General features: G+C 48.4%; 1 protein-coding gene across 1 annotated transcript in view; it reads right to left on the bottom strand.

Moving 5' to 3' along the window:
• Positions 1-533: 533 nt before the first annotated feature.
• Positions 534-25846, bottom strand: part of PIWIL1 (piwi like RNA-mediated gene silencing 1) — a 31409-nt gene continuing 6096 nt past the window's right edge. Inside the window, exons 5-22 of the mRNA XM_043557299.1 lie at positions 23103-23228; positions 22390-22604; positions 21700-21821; positions 21481-21561; positions 20642-20839; positions 20108-20219; positions 15709-15835; positions 15390-15507; positions 14772-14886; positions 13500-13687; positions 13061-13133; positions 9522-9722; positions 9309-9412; positions 8380-8450; positions 8132-8285; positions 4831-4956; positions 2085-2232; positions 534-1950 (exon numbers count right to left, since the gene is read on the bottom strand). Of these exons, the coding sequence (XP_043413234.1) occupies positions 1834-1950; positions 2085-2232; positions 4831-4956; positions 8132-8285; positions 8380-8450; positions 9309-9412; positions 9522-9722; positions 13061-13133; positions 13500-13687; positions 14772-14886; positions 15390-15507; positions 15709-15835; positions 20108-20219; positions 20642-20839; positions 21481-21561; positions 21700-21821; positions 22390-22604; positions 23103-23228 (2396 nt within the window). The 3' untranslated portion in view covers positions 534-1833. The remainder of the gene's footprint in view (positions 1951-2084; positions 2233-4830; positions 4957-8131; positions 8286-8379; positions 8451-9308; positions 9413-9521; positions 9723-13060; positions 13134-13499; positions 13688-14771; positions 14887-15389; positions 15508-15708; positions 15836-20107; positions 20220-20641; positions 20840-21480; positions 21562-21699; positions 21822-22389; positions 22605-23102; positions 23229-25846) is intronic.

The raw sequence follows: 25846 nt of genomic DNA on the forward strand, positions 1-25846 counted from the left end.
GAATGGGTGACATTTAACATTCAATCTGGGAACCACTGCCCGTGATGAGTGAACAAGCCAAGCCAGAACCCTTTTGGCCGGAACGAATTTGAGCAGATGTTCCGTCCGTGGAGGCAAAGTCTTCGGGCTTGGGTGAGCGTCTCTTGGCCACTGAAACTTCTCTAGACTGAAATCCTGAAGAATCGGTAAAGACCTGAAACCTTTAAGAGATCGTGTAAAAGCTGCTACGGATGACGCTTTGATGACTTAACAGTCACTGGCCAGCACTACAAATCCACAAATACCCCAAACCGATCTGTCACAGCTGCAGGGTTAGCCGTCCTCACACCCCTTTGAACCAGGACGGCCTCTAAAGCAACTTCTGCAACGGCATCTTGTCTCCGGCAGCTTTCCGAACGCTCGCGAGGCCCTGTTCCTTTCCCTCTCATGTTCACAGGGTTAAGGAAGTAGCTTAAGGAACCTGGGCTAATAGCCAAGATCAGTGTTAACAACAGTTATTAGCTACAACTAAAAGGAAAATAAAATGGTTTTCATTCATGTTAATAAGGCATTTATTTGAAAAGACAAGTATAACATGCTCAGACGAGTTTATATATGATCGCTAACATTCACACCCGTTACGTTTATAAGCAACATTTAAAAGTGAATTCCGTTCATTAACTGCAGAATTTCCTGAAAATTCCTACAGATACGTAAACGTGAACGATTTCACGTTTACGTCTACGATTATCAACTCAACAACACCCTTCTTGGTCTGCACTTCTGAGCTACGGCTCCCATTCTTGTGTTACAAACTAGGCAGATGGCAGCCATAGACCCTCAAGTTCAAGTGATGCGGATTTCGGTGGTTTTTTTTTTTTTTTTTTTTTTTTTAACATTTATTTATTTTTGAGAGAGAGAGACACAGCATGAATGGAGGAAGGTCAGAGAGAGAGGGAGACACAGAATCTGAAACAGGCTCCAGGCTCTTAGCTGTCAGCACAGAGCCCGACACGGGGCTCCAACTCATGGACCTTCGCTTTTGTAAATGGATCACAGCCCTCTGACGGAGTGAACTCTCCCCCATTTAAAAAAAAATACAGTAAATGAATGAAAATGCAGATGCTTTCAGTAAAAACAAACTGTTCCTGAACAGGATAACAATCCAATTTTATTCTATAACAAGCAGAATAATGTCTCAGTTGCAAAACAACTCGTAATGTTAATATAGATTACTGACCTCTTAAGAGTCTTAAAATGTTTCTTTGGACAGAAATTTAAAACTTTTCAACCATCTTCTTTTAACCCTTATACCACCTAGCCCCAAAATGAAATAAAAAATTAGCCTACTTCTCCACAGAGTCTCATACAGTTCCCACACCTTGTACAGGTTATTTAATGGCAGCTTTCATCTCTAAAATAGATCAGATACCCAAATAAAACCCCACCTTACAGTTCTAGTGAGCTTCCTTAAATAAAAATATTTCAAAAAGAAGATAATTAACGTAAGGCTTACAAAGAAGGACTTGCTCACTCCTGAAAGTACTTTTGAGTAAATCCCCACTTTTCAAATAGTCTAAAAGTCTGTTTATAATACAAAGCACCTTATCCATATCTTTCTCCAAAACAAAAATCCTCACACTGTAGCTGAGGAAACAAACAAGAGAAAATATAAAATTTGAATTTTTACCTATAAGCCAGTCAAGTAGCAATGCTAGAAATAAGACTCCAGACCTAATTCCTTCCCCAAGTTTCATCTAGAAAGATAACAGCTAAAAGAAATAAAAAGCTTAAGAAAAGCCCGACGTTACATTCCCAACACAGAAACCGCTGTGTGTCGTCCTCTGGTGGAGGTCAGAGGTAGTACAGGCGGTTGGACAGTGACAGGTTGGGCTCCCTGTGAATGCTCTGGCCCACGAGGAAAGCCAGTTTGTGGGCGTACTGACAAGGAGCCGGGACCCGGATGACGCCCTTTAGAGGAAGAAACACAGGGCCTGTTACTCTAAATCTGGTGTGCATGACACATGTCAGTGTAAACCATAAAAGGCCTTTAAAAACCCAGCAACTGCCTTCCGAGTCTCGCTGAAGTGAACGAACACACTTACCGGCCAGTTGTAATAGATGTGACACAGCTTGTACGTCAGCCTCTGTATGTGGTCCGGCTTCAGGCCGCTGTTGTCGTAGATGACATTGTAGTGTGTGGGCGAGACGCTGCCGCTTCTCACTGCCTGGCTCACGATAAAAAAGTCATACCTGCAAGGATGGCAGAAAAACCACACGGACGTGAGGCGAACGAGAGCCGAAGCGGACGGCGAAGGGATCCCGCACACCGACGTGACCTCCTCGTTCAAGACAGAGCGCGCCTCCTGAAGTCAGAGACTGCGGTTCGCGGACCATCTCGGAGTGCTTATGTGCGAAGGATGTTCAAGCTGCCACTACTGCGTGTATCTGAGGTCTCGGTCACTGACGCCTCGGGACCTTCGGCACCCGGCGGGGCTGCTTCCACGGCGGTGAACACGGGAGCTCAGGGGAGGACGGAGCCGTAACACGGGCCCGGAGAGGCAGTGACGGTGGGGGTGAGTGGAGGAAGTCTCGTTTCGGGCTCTGCGGTTTCCAAAATCTGCCTTCACCCCAGGACCTTTCCCCCTCTTGCTGTTCCCAGTGCTACTTAACAAAAATATACTTAATGTTACTCGTCAAGGATAAAAAACAAATTTTAGACTAGAGCGTCCAAGGACACAAGCACAATTTGTTCAGGACCCAAAGGGTAAAGCAAAACCAAGGAGTGCAGCATAAAGGGACAAGACGGACAACAAAACATCAATCCAGAGAGGCTGTTACCGGACTTGAAGTGGATTACGTGTGCAACTTGCTAGGTCCACTGAAAACTACAGAAATTATAAAAATCAGAACTGATCGGTAACACTGTAGTGTTTTAGAAGAATGAGGGTTTCAGTGACAACCTGCCCCAAAGAACAGAGAATTCACACCAGAGCTGGAGTCAAAATCTCCGCTCCCAACACAGGCAAGTCACCGTCCAAAGTGCTGGCAGCTGACACCGACTCTGGTCTAGTCCTTAAAAGTGGACCTCTCCAGGGGCGCCTGGGGGGCTCAGTCGGTTGAGCATCTGACTCTCGATTTCAGCTCAGGTCGTGATCTCGCAGTTCATGAGCTCAAGCCCCAGGCTGGGCTCTATGCTGACGATGCAGAGCCTGCTTGGGATTCTCTCCCTCCCTTCCATCCTCCCTCTCAAAATAAACAGAAACGTTTTTAAAAGTGGACTTCTCCAGGTATGTCAATAGCATGATCAGCTAAGTTTTAAATAGCATCTAATAAAAGTAATGAAATGTTTTCATACTTCTTAATTCAACTTGGATTTTACCCAATTTGTTTACATCGGCTGTCTTCGGGTCCGTGTTACCCCCTGAGCTCTGGTTACCACAGCAGGAATACCGTTACTAGAAAGTACCATGGGGTCATTCTGACTGGTTAAGGGATCCTGCAGGAAAGGAACCTAAGTTAGTATCTTAGCTATTCTGTCTTTCTCAGCTGACCCCCCCCCCCCCAGTAGTAGAATCCTACTGAAGCACTGCCAGGATCCAAGGTCACACATTCACAGTCGCTTGACAGAACTGAAACCTGTATGATCGTTTATCCACACGAAGTTAGCAGAAGAAACCCTCCTGTACCGCAGTTTATACGGGAGCAGCACACTAACAGCTTCGCACCTAGGTCTGCACTTGATTCTGGTTAAATCTACCTTTGGAATTTAAATTTGGTTAAACTTATTTTTGAGGGAGACAGAGCAAGTGGGGGAGAGGGAGAATCCCAAGCAGGCTCCACGCTGTCAGCACAGAGAGAGCTCAACGTGGGACTGGAACTGAGAAACCATGAGATCATGACCTGAGCCGAAACCAAGAGTCACTGCTTAACTGACGGAGCCACCCAGGCGCCCCAGATCTGCCTTTTGAAAAAGCGCCAATACGATGACACAGAACAGTCCCAACAGCGTGCTTTCCCGAGGAGGGGCTAACCTGGGCCGAGGGAGGACCTCCCACTACCCACAGGACCTACGGGCCGGGCGCCCAGCCGCACACGCGGCTTTCCCAGGGGCCAGCGGGCTTCAGCACTGGACAGCGGAACACTGTGCGCTAATCTCATTACCACATGCCCCTCAGGTCCTACTTACTAGCTTATTTATCTACGGCAAAGTGTAGCCCAGGTTGCATAAAAATGTTTACTCAGAAGCCACTTTTCTTACCTGTGCTTGTGTTTCAGATGAAACATTTTGACCTCTGGGTAATTAAAAGCATTACAGACCTAAAAATTTTTTTACTGAGAAAACAATCTGAAGATACAGATGTGAAAGAAAGAAAAGACAAAAGCAATCTACAGCAGCAGTTCTAACGTCTCTAGATCATTAGTGCCGCAGACAAGAACCTTCTTCCCCCAAAGAAAAACTGCACAGAAACCTGTTGACCATTTCAGACGCAAATAAATCGTAGGCTTTAGTAACACTATTGGATCAAAGTAATCGGGGACTTTAGGATTCATAAGAAATAGAAGAAAAAGTAACAGGCACCTGGGTGGCTCAGTTGGTTAAGCGTCTGACTCTTGATTTAGGCTCCGGTCCTGACCTTGTGGTTCATGAGTTCCAGCCCCGTGTCGGGCTCTGTGCTGACTGTGGAGCCTGCCTGCATTCTCTCCCTCCCTCCCTCTCTGCCCCTCCCCTGCTCGCTCACATGTGAGCTGCTCTCAAATGAATTAAAAAAAAAAAAAACATAAGAAAAAGTAAACGAGTTAAAGTGGATAAAGCAGAAAACAATGTTCAGTGAACACTACACAACTTACCACTCTGGTCTGGTAACTTCCACATCAATAACTGTTCCAGGAAGTGGGTTTTGAAGTCTTCCTCCAGACTGAGCAAAAAATCGGGCGTTCACTCGTTTTTTCACCACAATTACTGTTAGTCTTGGGCTTAAAACATGACGACGATGACGATGATGATGCAGATGCGGATGAATGTAACGACACCGAGTTAGCCACACTCTCAGTCAATCAACAACCCACTCATGTGGCTCTAACCAGAACTCCACCCCCCCCCACCCAGGGCAGGGCACCGATCCAGGGTGTGAGGGGACAGCATGCACGTGCCCAGTGTCTAATCAACAGGTAAGCACATCATCTGCCTATCACACTGAAACACTAAATTCGGCACACAGTTCGGAGCCTCTTCTACGTGGAAAATAGGACCTCGAGTCTAAAATCCCTGCTAGGGGGCTGGTGCGAGCAGTGTCCGAGTGCAGCCTCGCATTACCAGTTCACGAGGAATCGGGGGTCCCTGTCTCCGTCTCCCTCCCGGGGCCCAATCACCCCTCAGCCCACCCCACGGCAGCAGAGAATGTGCCCTCTGCGTCTCCCCCAGTGAGACTCTCTGCTTGGTTTTCCCGCACCAGGACTGAGTCCCTCTCCCCGAGCGTCCGGCTCTGCACGCGAGGAGGTGTGCTGGCCCCTAACCTGGCCCTGGATCCCCGCAGGGCAGCCCTTCAAGGGCAGCATGTGCGGCTTGACTACTTTCACACCTTCTCTACCACCTCCAAGGCCCACGTCAAATCCAGCGTTTGAAACACGGAATACGTGAACTGGTGCGTGGAAGGCACTCGGGACCCTGCTGGCATGGGATGGACGTTTGATAAACAGGACAGTTATCGATGCCTCGGTTTCCCCTGTGCCCTTTTCCCAACCAGAGCACTGGCTCCTGAAGAGCCTCAGTACACTGGATTGCAAACTCTGGGATGCCACGGGCTTTACGTGCAGTGGGATCTGGAACGTCTGGCTTGGGAAGGGGGTCCAGAGTACACTGTTGGACAAATGGTCAAAGAGACCCCGAAATGGGAACTTCTGTTCCGTGGTGAACTTAATTTCACTCCTTCCTGGTAGCAGTAACTAAACAGACAAGGGGCAGGGAGGTGATGTCACTTCAATAAACAGAAGGTATTTTTAGAGACACCGCCCTGCTGCCCAGTCACTGCGGCTCTGGATAGAACAAAGCCAGTCCCAGGAACCTAAGGCAGGTGGGTTCCGGCCCTCTGACATCACAGGAAGCGACTCAGCAAATGTCACAAAACAAAGTCGTAAGGATGAGGTGACATTTTGATTTCTTCTTCTGCCAAATATTCTAAATCGGCTAATCCATTATGCATTTTTATAAAGTTAACATCACCCTTTCAATCAAAACACAAATACTGTGATCCTAAGAATAATTACGAATATTTACATCCAAACTGCATTTCTTCCAAGTGAGGAACGACTCTCGGGTATTACTTTACTTCACACACGAGTTCTCCACCATTTATGGAGTGCGTATCGGGTACTGTGTCGAGTACTCTCCTTTATTCCTTCTGACGACCCTGGCTGGTCGCCTCCCCATTTCCCAGATGCAGCAGGTGAAGCTGGGTGGAACCCGGCCCTGCTCCTGAGACGCCCTGCGCTCGGTCACCTCTCCCCGCAGCCGCCACGTCCTGGCACAACTCACAACGTGGCTCCAGTCCTGTGCCAGCTGGTCAGGCTCGTGCGGCCTCGGCGTGAAGTCCCCTCCCCCGCACCCGTCTAGCCCACCCCGGAGCGGGAGCCGGCAGCCCCCCCCCCCCCCCCCCCCCCCGCCAGCCACCCTGGGAGTGACACCGCCCTGGGCAGGACCCGGTTCACCGACTCCCCTCACTCGGGCTCCGGGCTCCTCTTCGAGAGCAACTTCTGCTGCTCCTTCTGGGAGCCAAGCCCACAGGACTCGAAAGACTCCCAGCAGCAGAGCCCCAGGCCCCACACGGCCACAGGGTGTGTCCCCAAACCCAAACGACATGCAGCTCGAGGCTGTGAGATCAACTTGCACCATTGCGTCTCCTCCTTACTTCCCGGAAATTTCCTTTCCCCTCAGTGTGAGAAAAAGGCAATGGGGCTAGAAGACGCTGAGGGCTAGAGCAGGGACCTGGAAAGGAGACCAGCAGGCAGCCGCCTCTCCGCACCTTCCTCTGCCCACCCCCCCACCAACTCTGTCCGTGCGGACGGAGCACTGAACTCAGAGAAACACATCCAGTAAGGCTTACATTTCGAAGACCGAAAGCAAATACCGTTCTTTTAGTGAGAAAATGCAAGCATTAAGGTTTTTAAAGGAGACAGAAAAGAACATTAACGTCCACTTCCAAAATATCGGAAAATGCTTATTAGCATTTTAATCTGAAAAACCTCCCTGACTTGCTCTGAGAGCTTACTAATAAACTCACTCTAAGAAACGGGTGCCATCAACACCGAGAAGCTGGCCGAGGCCGACCCGGAAGTGCCCTCCACTCCAGCGAAGCAAGCGGCTCCGGGTGCCCAGCCCACAGGTGCCCACGTGCACTCAAGGGCTCTCCGACGCCCTCCTTTCTGCAACGATACCAACTGCTGGCTGAACGCACAAACAGGCCTCTCGGAACTTCTGGGGCTCCCTCAACACTGACTCCGCCGGCCGTCATTCTGCACCAGTGAGCCCCTGACACAACGGTCCCGGACGGACGTCAGCCTGCTCACCACCCGACAGACTAGCAAAACGTAACTTCTCCAAAGGGCCGTGTGGAGACGGCGCAGTCTCACTCCCGCGGGGGAGCGGAGGAAGGCAGAGAGCAGCACGGTCTGCAAGGGCACAGGCGGGGTGCTCGGGGAGGACCAGTGTGTCCCTCGCACGTGCACACCATCCCCACGGACGGAGTAAGACATCAGTGCCAGTCGAGTTCACAAAGAAGTATTCGCTGTGTAAAGCAATCGAGAAAGAGTACACGAAGACTGTTCGGAACTTATTCTAATAACCGCTCCTGCAGACGCCTGCAGACGTCTCCGAATACTCAGATCCCGCGCCACGGCCCCAGGCGAGAAGGCCGAAGGCAGACCGCTGGCAGAGGTGTCTTCACGCATCCTCCCTGAAGGAAGGGACCCTCCACACCTCCGGCCTCGCCCCCAGGGAAGGCTCCGCGAGCACCTCCCGCCCCTTCCGCAATCTCACCCGCCCCCCCACACCTGAGGTTAAGGGCTCCCTTACCTCTCATCCTACCACACGGACCTCGAAGATAGAAAGCCGTGACCGTACAGACACAAAACGCTTTACGACACGCACGCTTACTTGTAGCCTCTCCCGACAGACTTGAGGCAGTCCAGGAACTGCGGCACTTCGTAGTTCACCAGGGTTTTGAGCTGCCCGTCGCCGACGCCGTCCCGGTACACGACGATCCGGCTGGGCATGTACTCGTTACAGCCGTTCCAAGCCCTCAGGGCAGCTGCGGGAAAGCCGGCACCGCGCCACGTAACCCCGGGGTCACCTCTCGCAGGGCCGCGTCAGGGACCAGGGTGAAAAGGCTACAGGAGACCAACCTTGGAGGCAGACCTTGAGACCGTCTACCAGCTCTTGTCCTCGATCTTGAAAGACGCAGCGGGAGAACCAGCTGTTGGGAGACACACCGCGACCGGACCGCGGTGAGAACGCCCTCGCCCGCAGGCGGTTCCTTTCACGCCACTGCTTCCCTCCCAGCAGCTCGTCTTCAGCCCCTTTAAAGAGGTCCCCCGGCATGTCCGGTGCTTTGTGAAACCCTGGACAGCAATGCCAAGCCACTTATAACGCTACAAACCAAGCTTTCTTTCGTTACAGGTCGACACAATTCCACTGCTGAGGCGAAAGGGAAATCGGAAGCAGGGTACCCAGAGACACCTCCTCCCTCCCGCACACACACGCCCCCCTCTCGCTCTGCTCATCAGGAGACATTCTTTACAGACTTCGCTCTTTTAAAAAGATAAAATACCTTAAAATATGCCGTTACTAAAGCTCACACATCAACACTCCCTCAATTTTCATCCTCTCCTATTCTTGGCAATGCTTAGTTCTAAGAAAAGCACTGAAAAGCAATTTCACTCCATCAAAACACAAGTGACTGGGTAAACTGAAGAAACGGGTTTTCCGAAATAAAGTCAACACCAAAACTTTAAGGTACGTTTCAGCGGTCAATAAAAATTACGAGAGACCTTCTCAGAGGTGGCCGCATTTAAGGAGATCCGCTCCCCACCCCCCCACAGAAATCACCTATGAAACAGCTGGAAATGTGATCTGACTAGTACAGGTTAAGGGCCAGGGGACAAAGCAGAAAATGGCCAGGTAGCTGTTATTCCACTTCCCTGACTTTCTTGATTATCGAATTCAGAGAAGTCAATAGGTTCAAGAGAACCTCGCAGACCCCAGAAGTCGGCCCTGCACGCACACCTCTCCTGCGGTGTCCACAGCCAACCGCCCGTCACCCGACCACACTGACCGGGTCATCCCTTCGTTGATGCTCGCCACAAATCCTGCAATTGACCTCCGTCCAGCTGTGGTGTCATGGTAACAATCGATGCCAACGATCATCGCCAGCTTCAGCTGTAACAAAAACCCTGTGCTTTTAGATAAACGGAATACCAGCAGTATTTAAAAAGTCCATTTTTGGTAAACAAAGCATTTAAGCACCAATTATATCAATGAAACTTACGGGCATATCGACCCTCCAGAGCTCCCCTCCCATCTTGCAGTTCATCTGCAGGGCGATCTTGGTCGCGATGGCCATGACTGTCTGCTGCTTGCCCAGGGTCCGGGCTACCACACACTGACTTGGAGTAGGGCAATCTGTACACAAGTATTTTTTTATAGCATCGTATTTGTCTTTCCGATTACTCGACAACAGACAAACAACCTGAAAACCAAAAAACGTTCTCGTCACAGAGGATTAGGAAAGTGACGATCAAGTTCAGGGGAGAGAACAGAGAACCAAGCCCACCCGCCACGTCTCCACCATGAGCTGCCGGCGTGACGTCAGCTGACACGGTCTGCTCATTCCCTTCAACCCAGTGACAGACACTCACAGAGGAAAGAAACCACGTGGAGCAAACAACTCAAAACTGAAGGCCAAGAAAACCTGAGAACCTACTTAAACACGCTCTATTGCCAGCCTGGAGTACTTTAGGGATAAAGAATAGGGCAAAATAAGTTAGTGGTAACCTACAGGTGCACAAAAAATTTTCGAGAGACAGAGAGAGCACAAGTGGGGGATGGGCAGAGAGAGAAAGGAGGAGACACAGAACCCAAAGCAGGCTCCAGGCTCCGAGCTGTCAGCACAGAGCCCGACGCGGGGCTTGAACCCACGAACCGCAAGACCATGACCTGGGCCGAAGTCAGACATTTAACTGACTGAGCCACCCAGGCGCACCATGGCTTTGAAACTTTTAAAGCTCTGGCTTGAGAACCTGATCACCCTATGAAATTTCTCAGCAAGTCCACGGACAATTCTGGGGACAAAATGGAGTGCCCAACCTAAATATGTCCCGGCCAGAAATGGGACGATGTTAGTCAAAGGGCACAAACTTGCAGTTATAAATTAAGTTCTGGGGATCTGATGTACAGTGCAGGTGACAAGGCTGTGTTATGCACCTGAAAGGTACTACAGACCAGATCTTCAAAAAAACAAAACTGTAAGTGAGGTGACGGAGGAGAGAAATCGCCGTTGTGATGATCAAGTGATCACGCTGTGCACGTTATGCCTTAACCCTGTCGTGATAATCGTTTCTGTGACATATATGTGCGTCCAACAATCACACTGTACAACCCTACGCTTTCAACTTACGCTGCTCTGTGTCCACCGTGTCTTAGAAACACTGGGAATAAAACAACCAATTCCTGCCCAATCCGAGTTTGTGTTCTAGAATTGAACGCAGATCTTTAACTCACTGTGTTTTCCTAATTTATAGTCCCCGATTCTTCTCTTTTCTCTAGTCCCCAACCAAATCACTTTGCTTTCCTAGGTGTCTCTGTTATTCCCGACAACGTAATAGTAATCTGCCTGCGGCACTTAAGTAGGAGATGAAGGGCTGGAAAAGGGAACGGATTAGTTGAAGCCAATTCACTTCTCAGGCTTAGAGCAACATACGTATGTTGTTTACCATCACACTGGTCTCTGCCACCACCCTAGCCATACCTGTACACATGCTCACCAACTAAGTACTGATTTTTACTTTTGTGCCTTTTCCCCACAAAATTTCCTACAATTAAAGCCTTTTTTCTTAACATAATTTACTGTCAAATTAGCTAACACACAGTGTGTACAGGGTGCTCTTGGTTTTGGGGGTAGATTCCCATGGTTCATGGCTTCCATACTTCACCCAGTGCTCCTCCCCACCGGTGCCCTCCTCGGTGCCCATCCCCCATTTTCCCCTCTCCCCCACCCCCCATCCACCCTTGGTTTATTCTCGGTGTTTAAGTGTCTCTTATGGTTTGCCTCCTTCCCTCTCTGTTTGTAACTATTTTTTCCCCTCCCCTCCCCCATGGTGTTGTTAAGTTTCTCAAGATCCACATATGAATGGATATCGGGCTTTCTCTGACTTATCTCACTTAGCACAATACCCTCCAGTTCCACCCATGTTGCTGCAAATGGCCAGATCTCATTCTTTCTCATTGCCAAGTAGGATTCCATTGTGTGTATAAACCACAATTTCTTTATCCATTCATCAGTTGATGGACATTTGGGCTCTTTCCATAATTTGGCTATTGTTGAAAGTGCTGCTATAAACATTGGGGTACATGTACCCCTATGAATCAGCATTCCTGTATCCTTTGGATAAATTCTTAGTAGTGCTATTGCTGGGTCGTAGGGTAATTATATTTTTAATTTTTTGAGGAACCTCTACACTGTTTTCCAGGGCAGCTGCACCAGTTTGCATTCCCACCAGCAGTGCAAGAGGGTTCCCATTTCTCCACATCCTCACCAGCATCTGTTGTTTCCTGAGTTGTTAATTGTGGCCATTCTAACCGGTGTGGGCTGGTATCTCAGTGTGGTTTTGATCTTTTCATGTGTCTATTGGCCATCCGGATGTCTTCTTTGGAAAAGTGTCTGTTCATGTCTTCTGCCCATTTCTTCACTGGATTATTTGTTTCACGGGTGTTGAGTTTGGTTAAGCTCTTTACCAATTTTGGAGACTAACCCTTTATCCGATATGTCATTTGCAAATACCTTTTTCCATTCCGTTGGTTGCCTTTTAGTTTTGTTGACTGTTTCCTCTGCAGCGCAGAAGCTTTTAGTCTTGATGAGGTCCCAACAGTTCATTTTTGCTTTTGTTTCCCTTGCCTCTGGAGACCTGCTGAGTAAGAAGTTGCCGTGGTCCAGGTCGAAAAGGTTTTTGCCTACTTTCTCCAACTGTAGGATTTTGATGGCTCCCTGTCACATGTTTAGGTCTTTCATCCATTTTGAGTTTATTTTTGTGGATGGTGTAAGAGAGTGGTCCAGGGTCATTTTTCTGCATGTTGCTGTCCAGTACTCCCAGCACCATCTGCTGAAGAGATGGTCTTTTTTTCCACTGGATGCTCTTTCCTGCTTTGTCAGTGATCCAAGAACCATAAAATACCTAGGAGTAAACCTAACGAAAAGATGTAAAAGGTCTGTGTGCTGAAAACTATAGAAAACTTATAAAGGAAATTGAAGAAGACACAAAGAAACAAGAAGACATTCCATGCTCAGGGACTGGAAAAAGAAGTATTGTTAAAATGCCAATACCACCTCAAGTAATCTACACATCCAATGCAATCCCAATCCAAATTGCACCAGCATTCTTCTCAAATTTCTTAGAGCCACAAAAGACCCTGAATAGCCAAAGTAACACTGAAGAAGAAAACCAAAGCGGGAGGCATTACAATCCCAGACTTCAGCCTCTACTACAAAGCTGTCATCGTCAAGACAATATGGCACTGGCACAAGAAGAGGCACACAGACCAATGGAATAGAACAGAGAACCCAGAGTGGGACCCATACAGGTAAAGCCTTCGAATCCAAATAAATTCGAGATGGCTCTGTTCCCCCGGCCCTTCCTTGCGCACAGTCACGCCAGCATCACCAGGGCCACTTCATGAAGGTGAGACCTCTGTCGTGTGGCTACTTTATGACCCTAACTACGACATTTCAAACTCAAACACTAAGATTTACAAATGCCGTTTTTGAAACCAGTCACTCCGGGACACCCACCTACGTATCTGCGCGCTACTTACTATCTGGGTATCTGATGTGACCTTCTGCTGTAGGACTCTCAGGTAAGCTTCAGTTCTGTCATCCACTTCAATCCTGGAATGGAAACCCGGTATCCAACATTCAGAAAAAGCAATGAGAAACGTGCCTACATAAACAGTTTCCTATAGATTGTAACATACGACACGTTCCAAACGAGATACGAAATAAACCGCCGAGAGTGGTCATTCAGGCAAAGGTCGTTCTAACACAAACAGGAGAGATAATTTGAGACGAGCCACTGCCTGCTCTCCCGCCCCTTCTTTGTTACTCAAATACAGTTCCGCATCCACGTTACAGGGGACTGGAGCACAACTCCCGTCATCTAGAACGTTTCCAACACTTTCATCGCTTTTGTGTTCCCACACCCTCCAAATGACTACTCATCAATTTTTCAGAGTAGAAATGACTCGATAGACTTACATTATTGCTTTTTTCATTTGTATGCCCATGGCTGGTGTAACTTTAAATAGATTCTGTATCAACGAATTGGCTGCTTCGTAATTCCTTCGAGTATAGATCAACAGCCAGTTATCTAGTGGCTTCACGCTAATTAACGGTGCACCTCTGGTTTCTTTTGACCAATCTGCAAATTGTGGATTGTAATCAAACTAGAAGAAAGTTCAGAGACACTGTGAATTCCACGGTATGCTCTCGGTGACAAAGCCAACAAGTCTGTAATAATTCTTCTCGTGGCATATCCTGAACCTTACAGAACTTCTTGTACTTTCGACTGTGGTGACAGACAAAATGGCCTCGGTGGAGGAGAAAGGGACACGGAGGTATCCACAGACGACGGGGTCCTATCCCACCAGGCACTCCCCGCCCCGCCACCTCCCGTACCCGCCTTCCTCTGCTGAGATACCGCAAGGACGCGAGGTACTTCCCTTGTGATAAAGACCCAAGAGAAACAAGGCTCTGAGACGGGAGCAACTGGCTGAGGTGTCAGTACCAAAAGTGAGCAGTGACCATGTCTGACGGCAAGACAGAGGGCTCACAGGCCAGAAGCTCAGTGACCTGGTGCTACTTTCCCCCTAGAGGAAAACCACCCAGTGCTTTCTGCACGTCCTCCCCACCTCCCGACAACCTTTATGTGGGGGTGGATGCTTTTACCATTGCCACGGGGGTAATAAAAACACCTGCTGTTAAAATACGAAACTACTTCATCGGGCTGTTATTCGCAGAACGTTTACGAGGTGAGAGGGCATCATTTTCTATAAAAGGGTTTTTCAAGTTCTAGCACTTGCGGGTTTCAATCACACACCAGAATGTTTTCAGAATGCTTGCTTCCCTTTCCTGAGCATAAAGCATAAAAGGCATCGCAACACTTAACATGTTTCTCTACAAACAAATCATCCAGGCAAAGACGAGGCCAGATAGACTGGAAGTTTCCTGGATAAAAAATCACTTCAGCGGCAGACATCACGCCAACCCAATACCTTAGCTCAACGACTTGTGTCACGAGGAAAAGTAAAGCCGGCTTTCAGTGAAGTCTCACCGATGACCCAGCCCCAGGCTCCCACAGGCCCACCTCCTGGCTCCTGGGAGGCGGTGGGGCGAGGGGAGGGGCGAGGGGCGGGGCGAGGGGCGGGGCGAGGGGCGGGGCGGAGTAGGCACAGCAACAGACTGGCGTGGGACTTCATCACGAGTCACACCGGAATCTGACGTGATTGGCAACTTTAAGAACTGCCTTACTGTTTTTCCACCTTGGTGAATCTTTTCTGCTTGCAAAATTCTTCCTGAGAAGGACAGTAAGTTGGAGTCAAAGCTCAAACCCCAGTCTCGAAGCTCCCTCTGAACGTTATCATCTCTGTAAATTTAACATATTTACGTACCACTCAACAGAAGGAAACGGCAGGAACAGACGCAGGCAAACAGACCCACTCCGACCTACAGCGCGCGGTCCCGTGTCTCCCGGGACCGGAAGCCTCGCAGCACCAGGAAACACGCAAGGTGCCGGCCGCTGCTGCCTCCCCGCAGCCCTGGGTCCCTCCGCGATGGCCTTTCACCTGAAGTTCTGATGCCCGAACCACCTCTTCAAAGTAACCCCCTCGATGTCGTCACCAAGACAGAAAATCCGTCTGTCCGAAACGGCTCACCTTCTGCTCTACTACCTCCCTCTAACCCAAGAATTAGGCCGCGGGCTACAGAATGCGACAGGCCCTGACGACAGCAGCCTCGCCTACAAACACCAAGAGCCCGCCCCGAAGACCGCAGACGCAAAAGGGAACCAAAATTGCGCTGCCGCTCCCCAAGCCCACAGAAAATACCACAAACTGGAAGCCACGCTCCAGAGCCGTGGGGGGGACCTACTTATGAATGTAGTCAATGAGTCTTCCCACTTCGCGCTGCCTCTGTTCCGGAGTCAGTCTGGTATGGACAGCTAAGTCTTTCATCACGTTAAAATCGTTGCGCATCTTCTCAGTTAGACCTTTAAACGAGACGTCGGAAGGCGCGGGTTAGTGACAAGGGTCTAGTCTGTGAACGGCTGGGGTGCAGGGTGGTGAGGAGACGGGACAGGCAGCAGGAAGGGCTCCCGTGGAGGGGGAGGGGGCGGGCGTCTCGGCGAGGGTTTCAGGACTCCCCGAAGAGAACGGGGCAGCAAGCTGGGGGAGCCGGGGCGCAGCAGTACCTGTGAGATAGCAGAGCTCCGGGATGAGCATCGCGGGCCCCGGCAAGGTGCCCCCAGGGCCTCGCCTCCTCTTGGGCTGACTGACCAACACAGGCTGCTTCAGGTCCGTGATCTCTTGGTTGTATTGCTGGTCAAGAAAAGACGCCGTCACCGTTGACGGCAATGCCTCTGCCAACAGGTCGGAGGACCAAGGGGTTTTTGTTTTGTGTTTTGAGAACTGACGCCCACAGCAAGGCTGGTTATCAGTTTCCAAGGAAAGCTAACAAGGTGCACTTTTTTTTACGTTTTTATTTTTTATTTTTGAGACAGAGAGAGAGAGCGAGCGTGCGAGCATGTGCATCAGCGGGGGAGGGGCAGAGAGAGAGGGAGACACAGAATCTGACGCAGGCTCCAGGCTCTGAGCTGTCAGCCCAGAGCCCGACATGGGGCTCGAACTCCCAGACCGTGAGATCATGACCCGAGCCGAGGTCAGACACTTAACCGACTGAGCCCCCAGGTGCCCCCTACAAGGCGCGTTTTTAATCCTACCAAAACGAGGTGTGATTTATGTGATCGCTCATCGTTCTTTCCAAGAACTTAAGAGCCTCACTGTCCCTGACTTTATCTAAACTCTTTTAGTCACAGTTCACTTCGTTTTGTGATTTCTTGGTCTACCAACAGTAGTCTGTATACCTCTGGGTCCTCACAACAATCCCCCCAAAACTGCTAGTGTTACGGCAAGAAGCGTGGGGGAAACAAGTCTTGCTAGAACGATAAATGTGGGGGAGGAAGAGGTTGGCATGCCAGAGAACATTTTTAATTAGGAATAGTTTTTACCAAATGTTGACACTTGGTAGAAGCTGAACTTGCCCTCAGTGAGTAGCCTTCAGATTCCCCACATCAATCGCCAGGTTTTTACAACACAAAAAGGGACAAAAATGCTGACTTCCAGGGGTTAATGGAGGTGTGCGCTGGCCTGCGGGCCTCCAGCTTGGCCCTGTGGCCTCAGAACCACGGGACTGACCTTGCACGATCTCACCAGGGTTTCCGGCCTGGTTTCCTAGAGTCCCTCTTCGTGGCATCTCTCGTACCCTTTCCTGGCATCTTTTGACACCCCGGTTCATCGGGCTCTTTTTAAGAGAACCACACCTCTCTACTTGGCACACATGACGTGAGCTTAATCAGCACGGCCGTTCCGTTGGCTCCCGTCTCTTACCAACACAGTAAGAACTACTTCCTGTTCCCTGTTCCCATCCCATGACAAGGTCCCGGCCACCCACCCTCATGAATGAAGACCTTGAATCCCAGTCTGTTCTTGACTTTGTCCTGTACTGAACTCTTCAGCAACCATTCAGGAAGAAAGCTAATTTTCCTATTTCAGGGCAGAAAACGTCAGTGCTCTTATCTAACCTCTGCTCCATGCACCTACACTACCGATTTTAGCGCTCTTCAATTTATTTAGAGAGAGTGCACATCCGAGTGGGGGAGGGGCAGAGAGAGAGGAAGGCAGAGAGAGAGAGGAAGACAGAGAATCTCAGGCAGGCTCTGGGCTGTCCATGCAGAGCCCAATGCAGGGCTCAAACCCACCCACGAGTTGCGAGATCACGACCTGAGCCAAGACCAAGGGTCGGACACTCAACTGCCTGAGCCCCCCGGCACCCCGCACCCCTGCTCACGGCCCCCGCCCTTCTGCCTCCCATGTCTGTTACCTGGGTGCACCCACGGGGGGGGTGTGGGAGTGAAGGCAGGTGTGTCCCTACTTCACTGAGGGCTCCTTATTGCAGAACCCTGGGACCCCCTCTCTATATTCGGGGCCCGAACAGAAGCTACAAACTGACCGTGATCTTTCCTTTCAAAGGCCCTTCTCTCTCTGTGCTTCCTTAAATATGACCTTTGCTATAGAACATCCAAGCTATCACTTATCATTGAAACTGCCTCTCCACTGGGAGTCCTAAGAATGCCTGGAATCCTTCCAACATTTCACCCTTACCCCGTTGTGATTAACTGTAGAGCTAGCAGATACACCCATTGAGGCCTGGCTGTGACAGAAGTCTTCCAGAAGAAATCATCTGAGTGGAGACTGAGGCCTCAGAACACGAATGAGGCATGGAGAGCGTTCCAAGCAGGGGGAGCCCCAGGCTTAGAGAAGACAGCCAGGGTGACAGAGGTGAGGAAGGGCAAGCAGGCCAAGGCCGCATCGCTCAGGGGCTCACTGGATACAGACCAAGTGCACTTCAACAGGCCACGGGAGCAGGGGAAACCACTCATGTGCTGTGGGTAGAAAATAACATCCCATCTGTAGGAGTATGAAAATGGATCAGGAAGCAGGAGAAATGAAAACCGAGAAACCAGCGGGATGAGAGACAGCAGGGGCCTCCACAGGGAGGGCAGCCCCTCAGCAGGGGGAGGACAGAGGCATTTCCGGCAGGGAGATGACCAGGAACACAGCAAGGTAAGCAGGTGGCAGGTGGCATAGCTGTCCCGCTGGCAGAAGGTTGTAACTGTCCGTCAGGCATGTGTTCGTCCACTCAAATACCTCAGTGCCTATGCGGGCACAGGAGTGGGGGGGAGGGGCACATAAACCACAAAATCCCTGCCCTTGAGGAAGTGACAGTCCCTGCAGTGACCCAGAGCGGGGCACAGGGGCCAGGTCATGGGACAGAACATGCTCAGCGCTGGTCACGTGGAAGGAGCCTTTAAGACTTGCAAACACTGAGAACCGGAAGGCTTAGACAGGTCTGGGCTGCAGCTGGAAACCGGAGAACTGTGAACGTAGAACACTTTTAGTCTGACAACAGACGAGCCTGGAGATCACCTAGCAAGTTAAAATATAGTTGGGTCGGGGGTCGAGGCAGAGCCTCTAAGTATGCCAACGTGTAGAAGGCCACTTTCGGAGAAGGAGCTGCCACCTGAGACTCACTACCAGGCAGAGGAGGGGAGGACTTTCCTCTGACCTTCCTTCGGGTCTAAACCAAACTCTCCGCTGAGAACTCCTTCGTGTCTGCTGTTGACACGTACCAACCTTTTCCAACCCTGACAGGGATTACGAAACCACACAACGATGCCAACTCATTTCTCACGGTGGCCTCGAACGCCCGGAAGGAATCTAGGTTAAACATGGCCGGAGTCCTCAAGCAGTTAGAGGTTGAAAAGGGCAGGAGGGAAATCAAGCTGAGATGGCCCCTGGCCGGTTTTTCATCTTGCCCAAAATGAGAACAGCTCTTAACGCGACTTCACAGAGAATCCTCTCCCTCCAGAGCGTCTGATCTTTTCATTCATAGCAGAGCAGCTGAAGGTCAGACAACAGTCGATAACCAGCAAGTAACAAGACACTTCAGGGTCACCAACCTGACGTATGATTCTGACATAAGATATAAATACACAACAAACAGCTCATCTGCCCAGCTTTTTAGGAAAAGGAAATAATGTACTGAAAGTAGAAAAAAGAAGATAAATCTTAGCACTTCAAAACCAAGTTTTAGAATTTTAAGTGCAGAGCGTCTCACAAACGCTTTTCCAGCACTTGTAACAGAGCATATGCAACCTTCTAAGGACTGAGGGGCCAGATCTGCCCCTCTCGGGACAGCAACGTTCGTGCGCGCTCCTGCATAAACACTGTGTTCTCTTCTAGTCCCAGCGGTTCTTTCTTGCCGCTGTTGTCAATTCAGCGATTACTCTGTATAAAACTAGCGTTGGGGGCGCCTGGGTGGCGCAGTTGGTTAAGCGTCCGACTTCAGCCAGGTCACGATCTCGCAGTCCGTGAGTTCGAGCCCCGCGTCGGGCTCTGGGCTGGTGGCTCAGAGCCTGGAGCCTGTTTCCGATTCTGTGTCTCCCTCTCTCTCTGCCCCTCCCCCGTTCGTGCTCTGTCTCTCTCTGTCCCAAAAATAAATAAACGTTGAAAAAAAAATTTTTAACAAAAACAAAAAAAAAAAAAAACTAGCGTTGGAAGGTCACATAGTCAAAGGACCTAGCCTGGATGATACAAGCTGGTCTGAGGTTGTCGATACGGGACATGCAAGTTAAGAGTAACCCACAGGCAGATTCAGCTCATGCTGAAGACTCAGCCATCTTTAACCCCCATCCCTGGGTGAATCTAAAAAAGTGTCCACTGCAGAATATGGGTCAGAACAGTGAACTTCTGGTGTTCACTACCTATCATCCTGTTTGTCCACCCCATGCTTAAATACAAATGTCATCTTCTGTTTGGCTGGGAAAAAGGAAACGGGCCCAAGCACTTCTCATTGGATAACGAGTTCAAGTGAACTATGCTCCGACCGCCTTAACAAACACATTTCTACGGTTTTCAAAGCAATCTGTTCCATGTGTACGAGCGTTAGAAAATCCTAATGAGTAGAGTTCAGATTTCCTCTAAGGCCTAAATACCACACGTTAAAAGATCAGGTCCACGGTGACCCCTTACCTTCCTATAGTACTCTAGGAAACTGATTTCAGAGCCGTCTGCTTTCTTGAAGGTGCTCTTTGGATTCTGGTCCCAGTCGATATCATCTACTCTGTATGTTTTATTGTTATACCTATGAAATGATTGAGATTTACTGGTATTTGCTTGGAACATGTAGAGATATTATTAAAAAGAACCTAAATAGAGATAGTATGTAGTCCCTAAAAAATAAAGTTTCAAATAGCTTAGCGATATACAACGTCCTGGGGAGAAAAGGGAAATCTTCTTAAAGACCATGCTAGATGGGTGGGGAAGGGACTAAATTACTACCAGAAAACAAAGACTGACAAAGATAAAAGTCATTAGATAGCCTTTTCAGACGACTGTACTCCCCGAGAACTCGTGTCTTGCGAAGGGTGACACACACCCCTCCCCGTTTTCATGCTCTTCCCACCAGTCAACTGTAGACCCTACTTTCTAACAGGATGGACCAGAAAGCCATGAGGTCTTAAGACTCGCAAAACGACCGCTGTGCATTTTTAAAAAAAGCCTTACTTGGTAAGAACAATTAAGCCTATCAGTTCTTTGGAAACTTGTTCTTGAAATTTATGCTCTTCTATTTGATGGTACAGGTTGAACATGAAATCTAACACGGTTTCACTCCGGAGGACCTTATGACTGACGTCAGTGCAAAGCATGATGTTATTTTCGTACTGGAGGATGGAAGTGGTAAAGCCAGGCCAGATCACCAACCTGTCAAGCAGAATGAAAATATGAAGTAACCTCTAACGCCCAAACATGGTCTGCACGTATCACGTTGTCTTTTTCTCCTGTCTTAACTGGGTCTAAAGTACAAAAGTTCCTGAAGTGAGTAAATTTTGTTATTTCTAGGTTTCACGCGGTTCCATACAGAGACCCATCTTTTTAAGATCTCAACAACGAATGTTTTTTCATAACGTAATTTTTAAGTTCCATTTTGAATACACTCTGTTAAACTATTGCTGAAGCTGGACTAAGCCTTAACAAAGTTGCCGATCTAACCGAAAGCACCTGTGATTACAAGCCTGACCCGTGTGGGCCGCACCTGAACGCACGCCATACAAAGGAACTTCTGAAGCAATCTCCTGAGCTCGTAAGTTTGGTTACCCGAGACCAAATACAAATGCTGGACAGCTCTTTATGCTTCCCCAGTGACAGATGGAGAGCATGTGATGTCTTTAAAGCTGAGTAATCCGGGAGGTCTCTCTTACTATTCGGACCAAGTTGAAACTTCACGTACCAGGACGGGCACTGCTAACAGCCACCGTAGTCAATCTGATCGTCTCAAACTGGAGCACCCCTTTCCAAGTCCACGATTAAGCCCAAGGAATAGAAAGCTTCCGCCTTATACAAACCTGTGATTTGGAATATCAATTGGGTCACTTGGGTTATAATAATTCCGTCCAATTTGTTGTAAATTCATGATCTTCAAGAGCCTAGAAATTCAAAAGTCAGAACAGAGATGTGAATACTGACAAGTATCTCCAACACACAGGTCCTCACCGCACTGGTTTTTCAACTTTCCCCTTGATTTTTAATTTTTCTGTGTAGAGGGTTAGAAAACACTGACATACCTCCTGAAGATAATGTTATAGAACTGCAAACAAGTTGGTGATGTAGGTGGGAGCTCATTTGTTAAGGTGATCGTTATCCTCACGTGCTCTCCATTTCGGGTCTGACTAAATACTTCAGTAACCTGAAGCCGGAGCAGTGGAAAACCACACTTGTAATTATTAAAAGAAGTAAGCCCAATCACATAATTCCTGCTAATGAGGCAACGACAGGACTACAGAACAGTTTGAAATTAAAAAAAAACAAAATGCTAGGAGAGGAAGAGTGGTTGCGGCCCGTGTTATAAATTCAATTGTGGGGCGCCTGGGGGGCTCCGTCGGTTAAGCGTCTGACTTCGGCTCAGGTCATGATCTCACGGTCCGTGGGTCTGAGCCCCGCGTCGGGCTCTGTGCGGACAGCGCAGAGCCTGGAGCCTGCTGCGGATTCTGTGTCTCCCTCTCTCTTTGACCCTCCCCTGCTCACCCTCATCTCTCAAAAATAAAAACGTTAAAAAAAGATTTATGAATGTAATTGTAATCAAGTTACTGGGTGGATCTGAAAATGAAACTGCCCAAGTCCCCCGTGGGTTTATTACATGGAACATCAGACCGAAGGCCACTGGTGCTTCTCCAAAAGCTACCCTAGACTGTGGCAGTTCTGCTCTGAAGTGGGGAATCCATCACCCTCTCCCTGACCCGACGTTTTCAAATAACCTTGTGCTGTAGTCTTTTAGGTAAAAATAATATTGTTCCATCAAAAGCATGACACCTTCCAATTAAATCTTCATGTTGAAACAGAAGAGCTGAGCGGAGTCTTCTGGCCTCCATCAGCGGGTTATAGTCAATGTGATACTGGTACAAGGCCCACTGGGGACGGGACGTCAGTCGAAAATGGTTAGTGCTCAGCCTTACTATAATACCTGAAGACCCTGCAAAAAGGAAGTCGCATTTGATTAACAAGTTTCGTCTTCCCTGAACTCCTTCCTACTGTGGCAAACAGACACGGTTCTGCAAACACAAGGCTGGGAATAGTACAGGACACTAGAGTTCTCAGACATCTGACTTGGAGGACCACTGTCCTGTCCGGGGAAGTTCCTAAAAGCATACATTTAGGAGTAAATCCCCCTCAGACTAAGCAACGTACAACAGAACCAACCAAACCTATGGCAAAACCCTCTAAAAGAAAAACGTTATCTACATCACATGTAATAAAAGACTGCAATGCAGCTGAAGACCTCTGTAACTTATTTCGTCAGAGCAGAGAGGGGGAAGTGGAACAGCCACGTGGCACCCTGAGTAGATGCAGATGCGCCTCTCCTCCCCAGGACCGCGTCACGCGTGGATGTGCGAAGCGCGGAGCCTCAATTCAGCGTCCTACGTACTTGAAACGTAATCTCGTGAACACTGTGTTCTTCATAATTGCTTACCTGTCTTTGATTCTCTAACGTGGTCTAGGTTCTGTCTTGTGTTAACACCAAGGTCATGAAAGTCTCTACGACGACCTCCCCTCTCTGCTAACGATAACTCCTGAAATCCAGCGGATATCTGGAGGTCTTAAAAAAAAAAAAAAAAAGAAGAAATTATACACACAGTAACGTGAAACACGAAATAAACGACAACAGCATCAACACCCCAAATGATGCCATATGAGACCCGAAAGCTACTGAGGTGCTAAAGATCACGTAGAAGGGTCCCGTCAAAGGGTTTTAGGTATCTCTGGCCATCACAACATCCTAGCTAGGACTTCTCCTATAAAGCCTTTCTCGCCGTGGCCTAGCCAAGCTCTGCTGCTCCCCCATGGGACATACGTACCGTTAAAGGATTAAGACAACTGGACGGAGATTCAACAACTCAGGAGTACCTTTGTTGACTAGGAAGTTATTCTTCTCGAATCTAACTTCTGAACAACCTAAGGACCTTTTTATCAGTAATTTTCACAGCTTTATGATACAATTATAGCTACAGGAATTAGTGGTTTCTAGGTTTCAACGTGTACCCTGAAATAGAAAATACAGGTCTAAAGCATAATTTCCTCACTAATTCCTTGAACACCCAGCATAATAGATGGAACCTCGTGGTGCCTGTCCCATGGCCATCATGCACCTGTCCTTTTGGGACAGGTTAACTATCAGCTCATGCTTAGTTGCAAAAACTGCTTATAATATCCAAAATCATTAAAGCTTTCAATTTTTACAACATATGGAAGCAGCTCATATCACAGTATGATGTGGGCCCAAGAATGAACACGGGCTTTGTGGTCGCGTGTTAGAATTCTAGCTTTCAGTTAATCGGCATGATACTTCATGTACTAGAGCCTTCAGCCTTCCCAACCTCTCAGCCTTCTTTTTTAAAATACCTTACTTAGGGAACAACGTACCTAAAAGACTAGAATTCCACCTTATCTGCAGGCAAGGACGGCGGAGGAGACTTAAGCAGAAACTTCGGGGAAAGCACCCTGGGAGGAGAGCCAGTGGCTGGCGTTTACATTCTCTGTGCCCCTGCCTGCCAATCTTGCCTGGACTCCGGTCGTGATCACCAAATATATGTCTTAATGACAAGAAGTTGGGACAAAAGAACAAAGTGACTGAAGAACCCAGTCTTCTTCTGGTGGCAAGTTCCAAATTCAGCACCCAATTGCCAACTTCTGGACTTCTCATTAGAGGACACAGCGGCTTGAGGAAAATATCGGGTTCCTGAAACACCTTGGAAACCAGTTATTCTAACATCAGCTTCAACTTCTTTACGTGGAAAAGTGAGGAACTTTACGGGTATGTCGTATGTTTTAAGTGAGAATATGATTTATAAAACTCCTCAAAGGTGTTGCTAAATATGTTGATTATTGTACCTCACGATATTCAGGGGCCCTATTTCAAAGTCCTTTAGGGGTGCCTGGGTGGCTCACTCAGTGGAGCATCCAGGTTTCAATTTCAGCTCAGGTCATGATCTCACAGTTGGGGCTGAACCCCGTGTCAGGCTCCCCGCTGACAGTGCGGAGCCTGCTTGGGATTCTCTTACTCTCTCTGCCCCTTTCCTGCTCTCATGTGCACGAGTGCTCTAATGAATACGCTTTTTTCTTAAAGATAAAAAATCCTTTAAATATTTAACTATTTTTGTCTCCTTTGGTGAATTTTTTATCCCCAAAACTTTCAAATTAGAGCATCCTCGGCACTGGGTGATTAACTGTATACTAACACAGGTCAACCGTCCTGAATCCAACTTAGTAACAATGACAGGTCATAGTGGCTTTTTTCTCCTGAAAAAAATCTGAGTTTGTCTTAAAATTCCATTCCAGATACAAAAACCCAACTGTAAGTTTCTGAATATAAATAATGAAGTCCATTCCCCTCTCTACACACAGTATTGCTATCACATTTAGCGACAGCATAACTGTCAACCTGTAAAGAGAACAGGTTTCAGAACGAATAAAACTGTAAACCTTGCTAATTGTTAACATACCTCATCTTACTGTGCTTTGCAGGTAGTTTTTACAATTGACGCCTTGTGGCAACCCTGCATCAAACAAGTCTGCTGGGGTCATTTCTCCAACATTTGCTCATTTCATTTCTGTGTCACGTTTCAGTAATTCTCACAACGTCTCAAACTTTTTCGCTATTGTATTTGTTACACTGATTTGTGATCAGTAACTACAACTTGCTGAAAACTCAAATGATGGTTGGCGCTTTTTAGCAGTGTTTTCGAATTAGGTACATACACTGGACACAATGCTGTTGCACACTTAGCAGACGACAGCAGTGCGAACAGTTCTTCCATGCACGCCGGCAAACCCAACGATTCACACGACTCGCCTTGTTCCAGCTGCTGTATTGCAGCGTCTGGAACCGGGCCTGCCGTATCTCTGAGGTCCACCTAGAACCTCCCCCTCCGAGCAGCTGCTCGAACGACTAAAACTACACAAACTACACGTTAGGCCTCGCTACTCTTCTACTACAGAGTCCTTGGGAATGAAAATCAATAAACAAGGTTTATTGACAATAAACCTAACTTGTCACTTCAGTTTCTAAAACCTAGTAGATTCGCGAACATTTGGGGCAAGCAGTTCCCAGTGAAGTGAAATGACGACCCTCCCCAAAGCAGTGAAATGACATAATTTGTTATTCCAAGTACTATTTAATCCTCACAATGGTCCTTAAAGTTAGATGCTACCTTTCTA

Source organism: Prionailurus bengalensis, chromosome D3 (genome assembly GCF_016509475.1).
Source record: "Prionailurus bengalensis isolate Pbe53 chromosome D3, Fcat_Pben_1.1_paternal_pri, whole genome shotgun sequence".
NCBI lineage: Eukaryota > Metazoa > Chordata > Mammalia > Carnivora > Felidae > Prionailurus > Prionailurus bengalensis.